At 41.6% G+C, this 12,818-nt stretch overlaps 1 protein-coding gene across 5 annotated transcripts in view; it reads left to right on the top strand.

The window, feature by feature from the left end:
- XPO4 (exportin 4) overlaps positions 1-12,818 on the top strand; it is an 84,135-nt gene that overhangs the window by 36,677 nt on the left and 34,640 nt on the right. For all 5 annotated transcript variants that reach the window (XM_074330130.1, XM_019715688.2, XM_074330132.1 and 2 more), the window contains 2 exons: positions 8,138-8,250; positions 12,424-12,581. In XM_074330130.1, the coding sequence (XP_074186231.1) occupies positions 8,138-8,250; positions 12,424-12,581 (271 nt within the window). The remainder of the gene's footprint in view (positions 1-8,137; positions 8,251-12,423; positions 12,582-12,818) is intronic.

The following is a 12,818-nucleotide window of genomic DNA, read 5'->3' as shown; positions in this document are numbered from 1 at the left end:
GGGGAGCCTTCAAGCTGACCATGCGGTTAAGGTGGGGTCTGCTGAGTGTTTCCAGTTAAAGTTGCTGTTTCTTTTTATAATTGTAAGGAATTATACTTTAAGAGCACGGAAGTATCCTGATCCTCCTAAAAGTTTCAACCATTAGTTTTAGCATCTCTTGGTGGTTGTTGCTCGAGTCAGTTATTATTATGATAGTTGCAAAGTGGTGACTTTCTAATACAGCGTTTCCTTTTGTTATTTTGCTGCACTCTGCCATAGGAAGAGCTTCTCCCCTTCCGCTCTGTTACTTATTTATTCATTTGTATCAATAGTGGCTGAGGGTATCTCCTTCTGTTGAATGGATTAGTCTCTGTTGCTTTATTTCCTTTGATGCCCAAATTGTTCCCACTTTGGCTTCTGCTGCCTGACTTCCGTGCCCTTTGATTGTCCCACTATTCTAAGTTTTATCTGAAATAACTTAAGTTTAAGTTCTTAGGAATGAGTGATTTTAGATGTTCTATGAAGGATCCATTCCAATTATTTAAAAGTTTTCTTTTAAATATTTAAAAATTGAGCTCCTTAAAGAAAGTTTTCTCTGCGTGAAGCCCTTTGCACCCTTGCTCGGAGCAGCTCTCACTGCAGGGTGTTGTAACAGTGTTGTTGGGGTGTATTTCACACACTATCATGCAGACACCCAAAGTGTCCATTCCAGTAGCTGTCAGTGCAGCGACCGGAGTTGTGTAGCCGTCACTGTCACTGATTTTGGAACATTTCCATCACCTAGTAAAGCAGCCCTGTATCTCTCAGCAGTGCTGGACATCTCACGTGGATAGAACCACGTACTGTGGGGTCATCCTGTGGAGTCGTCTGTGCCCGGCTTCTTTCACGCAGCCTCAGGGGGGGTCATGTGGTAGCGCGCACCAGCACTTCATCCCTGTCCTGGCTATATAATACTCTGGTAAGGATGCACCGCCTTCTTAGGTGTTCATTCATCTCTTGTTTGACAGTTGGGTTGTTTCAACTTTTTGGCTCTTATGACAACGCTGCCATGAGCACTCCTGTGTGTTTGTATGGACTCACATTTTCATTCCTCTTGGGTGTACCCAGGAGTGCAGTTGCTAGACCATAAGGAAACTCTGTGTGTAACCTTTCGAGGACCTGCCAGGCTTTTTTCTGGACTGGCTGACCCATTTCACATCCTCCCAGCAGTGCATGGGGCTCCAGCTCTTCACATCCTGGCCAGCACTTCTGTCTGTCTCTTTGTGTGTGGCCAGCCCATTTCACATGAATTCGTATTGCACTGGTTCTGATTTGCATCCCCCTCATGTTAACCTAGTTAACATCTTTTTATGGGGTTGTGGGCCATTTGAGTATCTTCTTTGCGTATCTTCTGTTAAAATGCTTTGCCCATTGGGTTGTTTGTCTTTATAAAATTTTTGCATTGTAAGACTTTTTTATGCATTGTAAATATGTGAAGGAAACCCCTGAACAGATACATGACTTTCAAATATTTTTTCCCATTTTGTGGGATGTGTTTTTACTTTCTTGATGATGTCCTTTGAAACAGAAACTTTTAATTTTGATGTCCAATTTATTTTTTCTTTTATTGCTTGTCATTTTGAGATATTTAAAATGGCTTCACATAATCCAAGGTCACATTGATTTTTTAAAAAAAATAGTCTTTATTTTTTAGAGCATTTTTATGTTCCTAGCAGTGTTTCAGCAGAAGGTACAGAGATTTCCTAGATGTCCCCTTCCCCGACACACGCACCGTCTCCCCCCATTATCAACATCCCCAACCCGAGGGTACATTGGTTACAATTGATGAAACTATGTTGACACATCATCATCACTCAAAGTCCATAGTTTACACGAGGGTTCACTCTGGGTGTCGTGTATTCTGTGGGTTTGGACAAATGTATAATGACATGTGTCCACCTTTTCAGTGTCACACAGAGTAGTTTCACTGAAAATCCTGTGCTCTGCCTATTTATCTGGTCCTCTCCCCAAACCGTTGTCAACCACTGATCTTTTTACTGTCTCCATAGTTTTGCGTTTTCCAGAATGTCTAGAGTTGAAATCAAACAGTATGTAGCCCTTTCAGATTGGCTTCTTCCACTTAGCCATATGCATTTAAGGTTCCTCCATGTCTTCTCATGGCTGATAGCTCATTTCTTTTTAGCACTGAGTAATACTCCACTGTCAGGACGACAGTTTATTTATTCATCACCTACTGAAGGATATCTGGATGCTTCCAAGTTTTGGCAATTATGAAGAAATTTCCATGTGTAGGTTTTTGTGTGGATGTAAATATTCAACACCGTCAGGTAAATAAATACCAAGGAGCATAGTTGCTGGTAAGAGTATGTTAGTGTTTGAGAAACTGCCAAACTGTCCTCCAGAGGGGCCTGCACCCCCACCAGCAGTGACTGAGAGTTCCTCTGGCTCCACATCCTTGCCAGCGTTTGTTGCTGTTGGTGTTCGGATTTTGATGAGTCTAGTAGGAGTGTACTTATATCTCACTGTTGATTTGATTTGCATTTTCCTGATGATATATGACAAGGAGCATCTTTTCATGTGCTTATTTGCATCTGTATGTCTTCTTTGGTGAGGTGTGTGTTAAGGCCTTTGGCCCAGTGTTTAATTGGTTGTTTTCTTATTGTTGAATTTTAAGAGTTCTTTGCATATTTTGGGTAATAGTCTTTTCTCAGAAATATCTTACGTAAACATTTTCTCCCAGTCTGTAGCTTATCTCATTCTCTTGACACTGTCTTTCACAGAGCAGAAGTTTTTAATTTTAATGCAGTTCATCTTATTGATGCTTTCTTTCATGGATCATGCCTTTTGTATTATACCTGAAAAGCCATTGCCAAACACTGGGACAGCTAGATTTTCTCCTGTGTTATCTTCTAGGAGTTCTGTAGTTTTGAGTTAATTTCTGTTAAGACTGTGAGGTCTGTGTCTGCATCATTCTTTTGCATGTGGATGTCCTGTTATTGCAGCTCCATTTGTTGAAAAGACCGTCTTTACTCCATTTTGCTCCATTGTCAAAGGTCACTTGAATGTGTTTATGGGGGTCTCTTTCTGGGCTCTGTCTGTTCCATGGATTTGTATGTCTTTCCACCAGTGCCCCACTTTCTTGGTCACTGAAACTTTGTGGTAAGTTTTGAAATCCGCAAATGTGAGTCCTCCTACTTTGTACTTTTTAAAGTTATTGTGTTTTCTCTGTGTCTTTTGCATTTCCACATGAAATTTAGGATCAGCTTATCTATTTCTGCAAAAAAGGCAGCTGGCATTTGAACAGGGATTGTATTGAGTGTGTAGGTCAACCTGGGGGGTGTTGCCATGTTATGTTTTCCAATCCATGAACATGGGATGTCTTTCCATTTATTTAGATGTTTAATTTCTTTGAACACTGTTTTATAGTTTTTGGAGTAGAAGTTTTGGATTTCCTTTGTTAAATTCATTCCTATTTTATTAATTCAGTTGTAGGTAGAGTTGATTTTTAAGTTATTTTCATATTATTCATTGCTAGTGTATAGAAATAAAAATAATTGAATGTTGAGCTTGTACTATATCGCCTTGCCAAACTTGTTTATTAGCTCAAATAGTATTTTTAGTGGATTTAAAAGTTTTTCTAGAACAGGATGCCATCTGCAAACCATTTTGTTGAAGATTATTATATGTAGGTTTTATATGTGCAAAAGGTGATTTATGGAAGTGCCCTTCTCTCCAGGCCTGAGTGGTACAAAGTCTGCAGCTCCTAGGATTTCGGGCATGTCCAAAAGCACCCGGTCCAGCAAGCTGAGTCCTCAGATACGGTGCCCAGTCTTAGAGTCCACCCGCTTTTCATGCTGTTTTCCATCACTGCTGTCCTGAGACAGGGTCCTGGCCGTATAGTCTCTGTTGTCCGGCACCCCCATTTAAACACGGGCTCTGGGATCCTGGGTGGTCTGACCTCTGCCTCTCTCTGAGAACTGTCCTCTGTGCTCTTCTTGTTGGAAGGGCACTGGCAACCCAGGTTTGTGTGCCCGGGCGCCTTTGCTCCTGGACTGTCTCTGCCGGTCACCTCCTGACTGCGCCTCACTGGTACACTGGACCAGGCTGGTTTCTTTTTGCCATGGCCTCTCATACGCGTGTTACATACAATTTACTCCCACTTGGCTCACTTCTCTGTGGTAAATTTTCATATTTAGCTCACGTGAGTAATACCTATTCACCCACTGGTTTGGAAGCTCACAAAGGCCTGGGCCATGCTTTTGTTCACTGTGCTGTTAGCACCTGCACTGTCTGGCGTGTCATCAGATGTGCTTAACAAACATGCATTATTTCACTAGTGAGGCTCGGAGGTTCGGAAGGATTACTTCAGGTCTTGGACGTTTGTTTGTGCTGCTGATACTGCTTATTCATAGTTCACCTGGCGTCCATAAATGCCTAAGAGTCTGGTGGAGCTCATCACAAAGGACAGTGTCGTTTTGTGATCAGAACGTGTGCCAAGTGTGTTTGGCGTGCCGCCTTTGTAATGCATCCTTCTTCAGTTGGGTTATACTGCCCTTTATTATTACTCTGTTTTCATGGATCTGATTTGGTTTTGGTAAAAAAACAAACAAATTAACTCAATCTCTTGAAGAAAGCTAACTGGATCATAAAATAGTAATTGCCTTCACCTAAGTTAAGATTTCCAGTAAAGCCAGCATTACTGTTTGGAGGTAGGACTTGGGAAGACATCCAGGTAAGGTCAGTTCTCCTTTGTTTCCCAGGACTTCTGGTTACTGTGCTGTCTGTAAGGCTGGGCTGAGGGCATTTGTGTTATGCTGGAAGAGAAATAGCAGCTTCCCTTGATTTGGAAACTTTGTTTTTTCTAATGAGGTGGTATAAAAAGAATAGGGGAAGAGGGGGAAATTATTTGTTACTTGTGTAAAATGTCCATTGTGGCTATAAGCCTACATTGTAAAGTACTTCCTATAAGGAGAGGTAATGGAAAATTTCAGACTCTGCATATTTGCTTGAGGATAATTTGTAGCTATTGTGTGGCTCATTTCTGTCTTTTTACTGTCGGTTACCAGCACAGAGTGGTACCCTGACTGAAGGTATTAGTGGAGGAAGAGGAGCTTGTTGCATATGTAAGAACACCTGTACTTCCAAAGATGATGTTTCCCTTTGTGCGAAGAGTTGTGTACTTGTGACACTATGGTTTGTGTTCCAAACCTCACAACTTGAGACAGACTTGCTGTGGCTTAGCCGGTGGTCAGTAGCAGCCTGCGGTCGAGCCCTGCTCTCCTGGCTCTCAGCCTGGGTGTGTGGTGTCTCTCTCAATCTCTCTTTCTCTCTCTCGCTCTCTCTCTCCGCCTATTGTGTGTGTGTGTGTGTGTGTGTGTGTGTGTGTGTGTGGCTTGTCTTTGGTACAGTGACAGAAAAATCTCCATCTGTAATGTTTTTGAATTTGGTGCAAATATGTGAAGGTGAAATAAGATTAGATGTGGATGGACGACAAGTTTTGAAACAGACATGGATTATTAAAAGACAGAAAGCAGCTCTGTATGGCTGTCTTGTTGATTGAGTTTTATTTTATTTGGTTGCAAGTGAATTATTCTGATATAATATATAAATTACCTGAGTTCAGTATTCATTTTAGAAAAATGTAAAGCCATAGCCCAAGAAATTTCTTGATTTAAAATCTGATTTGAATTTTGATAAATGACAGCTATTTAACTAGTTTTGATCTGTTGTGACTCATACGTGTCCTAAAACCTGACAAGCATATAATACGTATAATAAAGGATTAATTAGTAAGTAATTACTTTAGACTTCTCTTATTGGTGACATATTTGGATAAAAAAGATAAAATTACAACGTCCAGATATTGTAACATGTGAAAGTAATAATAATGAAACTTTTGAAAGCTTTGAAAAGGGAACTATTGTTTTATTTAAAACTGTTGTTTTTAAAAGAAACTGTTGGCTTTATTCAAACTCTAAATCATTTTTTAAAATATTGTCTTAAAAATAGAAGTGTTAGATTCCTGAGTTGTAGTGGTAGTCTTTTTGTTTTGTTTTTAAAGTATTCTACATTAAGAATGATCTGGGCGGGTGGGTGTGGGGGGATGCTGAGTGGTATTTTGGGCTCTCCTACACACACACAAATAGTCAATTAATTGCACCACCTGAAAATTTGAATTACCCTAATTCTTTACATTATTTTGAATGTATAGCTATGGTCCAGATCTGTATGTGAGTATTCTGTTCACAGTGTGACATGCTTCTAACTAGTTTTTAACATTGAAAAGTAATACATGCACATTTATAATGACAATATTTCAGGTAACAGAAGCCTCTTCTTAGTCTTTTGTTCAAAGGCAACCTCCACAGTCTCGCTGTGTAATCTGCTAACTAGACATGTCTTGTTGGAATGGCACTGTTCTGAGTCTGTCCCGTTCATTATTATACTCTTCTTTTTGTTGTTTTTATGTTTAAGTTTTTATTAAAATGCTTTTGGGATAGTTACATGTTCTTTTAGTAGAGAGATATTTGTAATCAAATTATATGGTTGCATCTCATACAAACTAATGTCTATGTGCATTTTTATTATGAAAAACTGTTATTGGTGGTGCTGATGCTAGGCTGACTGGTAAAGGGAAGGTAAGTCTGCGGAGTTGCAGATGAATTCTTCACAAAACAATCTTCATGAGCTTTCTTGAGAGAAGGCAAACATTGTGTCCAGAGGAAAATCCCTTGCAGGTTTGGCTTGGAAATCAAAACCACATGAAGAGGCATGGTGTTCAATCGGGGTATTACGTGGTATCCTGTACGTGAGTGAGGGTCGGGCACTAACAGCCTGAGACCACCGAGGTGCCCAGTGAGAACACAACCACTTCTGGAGCTCACGCACACTGACAACAAAGCTCAGTATTCACCGATTTCTTTTCTCTTCTCCTAACTTCAGGCTCACTTTCCTTTGGCCTTAGACTCTTTCCCTGCACCTCCACGAGGGGGCAGACCAGGCCCGGGAAAGGGAAACCTAGGTGAACCTGATCTGAGCCTCACTTTCATTCATCCATCATGTGGACTGGCTTTTCAGAAGCCAGCGAGCCCACTTCTCTTCTAAAACAACTGGCAGTGCCTCTCCCTGCTCTTCAGACACAGAATAAAGTTGGATATTTAAAAAGGGGGTTAAGCACTGACCTTTAAACACTGGTTTCCAAAGCAATCTCACAGCCTTTTACTTTCTGTTAATGATTTGGGCTTTAATGGAAATACAGCATGTGAACTTATACTGTCTAGGTTTTACAAGCTGTAGTTTTGGATCCTTGTTACTCAGTTTCTCTTGGAGTGAGGAGATGTAGCCTGGCCCTTGGCCATGTTTCGGCCAGGCTTTCGGTAACCCTTGGGAGAGCCCAGTTCCTGTCCAGATGCCCCAGAGCTTCCCCAGTTCATAAAGACCCAAGTTACTATGTGAGTGTTTCTGCGTGATCTGTGCTCTTAATTGCCCGCAAATGTGTGGCAGGGACAGCACCCTGTGAGAAGCGTGTCTGCTGTGGAACACCTGAGCACCACGAAAGTGGACTTATAGTCTGCGGGAATTTTAAATGAGCACCCATAGACTTTTATGTAAGCCGATTGTTTCTAAGCATGGAATTGGTCTTTGGTGACTGCTCTGTGGGTGTTTTTCTTTTTTAGTGTGATACACATTTGCTCTTGAATATGTATCTTTTGAGAAAATGCCATTTTTTAATTAGACTATATGAGACTCACGTTTTGTATATGTGGTTTTAGCTGTTGTATAGGGGAGAAATGATGGAATACTCTTGCAGAAACTTGATTTTTCTTTTTTTTGTATCTGTATATATTTTGGCAATCTATTTTGCATTAGTGTTTTTCCTTCTGTTGTCAGCGTTAAGATCTCTGATCACCCAGGTTTCTGGAGTCCTGCAGCAAGCCATATCATTGTGATGAAACTGTTATCTTACATTCCTGTAGCATTCTTTTTCTCAGCACTTAATGCCTTTTATTCCTTCGCTTCACGCATGAATTATGTAGCATATGTGAAGAGGCTTAAACTGTTTCCATTCCATTCTTTCGGGTGGCTCCTGTTATATTTAGGGTATACTTACATTTTAGCCACAGTAAGAATGTTATTGTTGACCTTGACAGCAGATCACTGGGCAGACATTATATAGCCATGTTCGAATCCTCACAAAATGTGCTGCTGAAGCCGACGGAGTCCTGGCGGGAGACCCTTCTGGACAGGAGAGTCATGGAGCTTTTCTTCACAGTGAGTGTTGCCTTCCTCTCTGGTGGGAGGGCCTGGAAGGCCTGGGAAGGGGCGCATGCTTCCGTGGTTTTCTAAGTAAAAGGGGACAGATGGCCTATCTCCTCTAAAGCCTTCTCTTCTGATCAATGTTTGTGCTTAAACAAATTACATAGAAATGTTCTTGTTAATTTATAAAAAACTCATAAAATTATGAAGGACTTAATATCCTAGAGCTGAAGTTCTCCACCTTTGTATTCTCAGGATCTCTTTACACTCTTAAAAATTATTGGGGACCCCAAGAGCTGTTGTTCATGGGGGTTATGGCTGTTGATATTTGCCATATTAAAAATTCAAACTGAGATCCTAAAAAATATTTATTCTTTTAAAAATAGCAGCACCAAACTATGACATATTAACATAACTAACATTATAATGAACAAACAGCTATATTTTTGAAAACAGAAAAAGCATTTGAGTGAGGAGAGTGGCATTGTACATTTTGTGGCGCTCTAACATCAGGCCTCGTAGCAGACAGCCGACCTCATGTGCTGCTGCGTTCAGCCAGCTGCGGTACACACATATACACACCCCGTAGCCTTGGGCACCCCTGCACACATGTGTGACAGTAAGAAGGGAGAAAGCAAAGACTAGCTTAGTGTTATCTGGAAAAGTTTTGCCTGTAGAGACAGCCTGGCAAGGCCCTAGGAACCTTTAGGGACCCTGGACCACACTTTGAGAACTGCCATTCTAGGTAACTGGAACAGGTTATTTTCATCCTCGGGTGTGTACTGTACATAAAAGTACTGTGGTTTTCTGTGGATGTGTCCAGACTGAGCATTACCTTCATTTTTTCTTCAAATCAGAGAAATGGTGACTAAACACACTGGTTAGTATCAGAGAGGTAATTGTAATGAAATTGAAAAATTCTGTTCCTGCCTCATCTGGCAGACATTGTTTTGCTATGTGTCCAAGTTCAGGTGTCTGTGGTACTCACTGGGTGAAAGCAGACCCCACTCCAGCAGTGTGTGAGAAGGTGGGGAACGAGCCGGTAGTGCTGGAGACAGCTGTCCAGACGAACGAGGCAGCTGCGCCTGTCAGCTGGGACCGCCACATGCAAATAGCTTTGAATTTGAAAGTTAACCCCTTTCACTTTGTTATTTTAACAGTTTTGTGTTTGTGGCCTGTGACTTTCATTGAAGCAGTTTATAAGCAATTTTAAGTTTGTTACAACAATGCCAGTCACTAATCTTATTTCATTCTGTTTTTGTTAAATTTATTTCCAATTATATGAATTTGTTACCTAATGTCCAGCAGTTTTCCACGTGCGGTCACTGTTTCTCCAGATTTGAGTAGATAAGCATAAGTACACCACTGCATGGACTGAAGGCTTGAAATACGCTGACACATCTGAACTTAGGAATGCTGCAGGTTGCGTTCTGCCCAGGCTTCTCACTTTCTCCCTCTTCCATAAGGTGTTGGAAAACCAGTCTCATTAGTGTTTCCTCATACCTGTCGACAGTGATCTTCCTCTCCTTTATAGTCCCTTGTTTCTCCACTGTTGGCATAAATAGTCGTGTTCCTATGTCAGTGCGCAACTGTGCTGAGTGCGTGCGCTTTCCGTGAGCTGTCGTGCCACAGAGGAGCGCGGGTGCCGCTCTGCACCGATGACTCCTAGCTCTATATTCAGCACGCGCCGCTCAGAGGCCCGGGCCTGTAATCCCGGCGCTTACCGGGGGTTTTCATTGGGAAGGCCGCGGACAGCTCTGATTCAGCACGTTCTAAGAGCCGTCACCTCCCTGCTGCCCTCTCCCCTGGTCTTCATCCTTATCCTGCCTCCCCACCTGCCTCCCCAGGCGGCCACCAGGTCGGCCTTTGCCCACCTCTCTGCTTCTTTCCCTATTCAGGGGATCAGTTCAGTTTTTAATTTATATGGTACAATTCAGATATGGTCTAACTCCTTGTAATTCTGACATTGGAAGAAGGGCAGGCATCTACTATATCATAAGAATTAATCATTGATTTATCATGAATTTTATGTGGCTCATATTTCAGAGAACAAATTCAATTTGAACAGTACAGGCAGGCCCTGAGCACAGTTTTTTATTTTTATTTTATTACATAATCAATGTTAGTTACTTAATTGAAAGAAGTCTTTTGATTTATTACTCCTAGACCAGAACCAAACAACCATATGTGTCTGTGGGCAGAGAAGAAACCTTCTGTTGCCCCAGATTGCATCGCTTCTATTGGTAGAATGCATCCCTGGATGGCGTGCTTAAATGCTGATTAAAGGGCACAATGACAAATTTAGTCCTCATTTTCGGATAAGGAACTTCAAAATGAGTTGTGTTCAGCAGTTCATGGATTAGACAATGTGGACATAGGAATTTGTGTATTGTCCTTTAAATTTACTACATCTGACTTAAAATATAGTAGAATGTATTTTGAAAACCATTTGTGTGTTAGACCAGGGATTGGCAGACCAGGGAAGGCCAGGCAGTAAACGTTAGGCAGTGCAGTCTCGTCTTACCCGAGGCTCTGCTTAAGCTCTGCCGTGTACACCCCCTCTGTCGGCTGCTCCCAGTCAGACTTGATCAACTGCTGTAAAAAGGCAGATACTTTTCACATGGCTTGAAACTGTCTTTGATTTCCCCCCCCCCAGCCATATAAAAATGTAAAAACCATTCTGCAGGCCATACAAAACAGACGGGAGGCCAGTGTGGCTCCTGGGCCATGGTTTGCCAACACATTCTAGACCACAGAGGGTGACATATTTTAAGCATGTCAGTAGATCAGTTAACTTGTGACTTTCTTTTTTCCTTTTATTAAAGTTTATTGGGGTGACAACTGTTAGTAAAGTTACATAGATTTCAGCTGTACAATTCTGTAATACATCATCTCTATATCCCATTGTGTGTTCACCACCCAAAGTCAGCTCTCCTTCCATCACCATCATCTACTACCCCTTTCGCCCCTTACCCTCTGGTAGCCACTAAACTATTGTCTGTGTCTATGAGGTTTTGTTTCTCATTTGTTTGTCTTGTTCCAACTTGGTGACTTTTTAGTATTTTAAATTTCTTAGAACCTTAAGAAGTTAAGGGATTGAAGATTAGTGGAATCAGTTGGTGAATAGGATTTATGAGTCTGTTCACTGTGTCCCAGCGCTGTAGCAGTGACGCCCTAAAAGAAACATTCTACCATCAAATAATTTATTAGTTGTTTGCAGAGTCAAAGTGAACATAACCTGAAACAAACAGAGAATAAATGTTTAAAATTGTGTGACATTCAGAAAGCAGAGAGATTTGTGTAGGAGAAGAAGAGCTAAAGAAGTCAAATGTTCGTGGAAGTAGAAAATGGTCGCAGTAAACGCTGTACAATTATTTAACTAAGATAAATAATTACCTATAATTTTTTTTACTATTTCCTCTGGCTGTTTTCATTATGTCAGGTCACAGAAATGAAGTCTGTAAAACCCGAGAATATCAGTGACATTGTAAGGCTCGGGGCGGTACTGTGGGGGCACCTCCTTCCTACAGAGCACTGTCAGACAGATGTTTCTTATCAGTAGTGCACCAGTGAAGTAAAATCTAGATGTGGTTTAAAGTGCATTTAAGTACAATTTTTATTTGACAAATGTCAGCATTGATTAATAACAATGTGGGATACACTGAGACTCAGACAAACCGTAGGCGTCTCAGTTACCGAGAGAGGTGCCCGTACGGTGGTGAGTGAGCCTGGAGGGACTGAGCCCTTCTTGATTTTCTCCATGTGCAACTGTTTCCTTCCAGCAAGGCCGCATCTGCATGCTCCTGAGGGACTCGCCTGCTAACTTTAGCCGGGAGCTGCAGCGAGGCATAGCTAGCATAGTGCGGATGACTGTCGTTGTTGCTGTTTTTAGAAGAGGCAGTATGTCTGACTGGCTGGCATCTGTTTCTCTCTTTGTCATAACATGCTGGACACAGTTCAGTTTTCAAAATGTAGGTAGCGCTCAGTTAAAAATCAAATGATATGTTTAAAATCGTGGCCTACCATGTAAAGTAGACTGAGGGACAATTTTCAAGTTTAGTTTAATCCAGAAATTAATTTTCTAGAAACAACCAGTGAATTTTTCCTCTTACCTCCTTCGGCATTATAGACACGTGACCCTTACAAAAGGAGAATTTATGTTTATGGATTAGTGATTCTTTCTCACAGGTACACCGAAAAATCAGAGAAGATTCAGACATGGCCCAGGACTCGCTGCAGTGCCTCGCCCAGCTGGCCTGTCTGCATGGGCCCATCTTCCCCGATGAGGGGGCGCAGGTCGACTACCTGGCACACTTCATCGAGGGGCTCCTGAGCACCATTAACGGGTAGGCACTGGAGAGGGCACGTCCAGGTTTTCCTTTCTGTTTAACAGTGGAGGGAAGGAAGTGAGGCTGCTTTCCTTGCCTATATTTTGAAGTGTAATTATATGGGTAACTTGAAACTAAGACGGAGACATGTCTTTGAAAATGAATGAATAGGTTGTCATTTTCCTGTGTTTGTTGATGAGTCATTGTAACTTGTCTTCCACTACCACCTCGTAACACTTGTTACCTGATTTGTAG

This window comes from Rhinolophus sinicus, linkage group LG04 (genome assembly GCF_036562045.2).
Source record: "Rhinolophus sinicus isolate RSC01 linkage group LG04, ASM3656204v1, whole genome shotgun sequence".
Lineage (NCBI taxonomy): Eukaryota > Metazoa > Chordata > Mammalia > Chiroptera > Rhinolophidae > Rhinolophus > Rhinolophus sinicus.
Note: the sequence above shows the minus strand (reverse complement) of the source record. Positions and strands in the feature narration are given on the sequence as shown.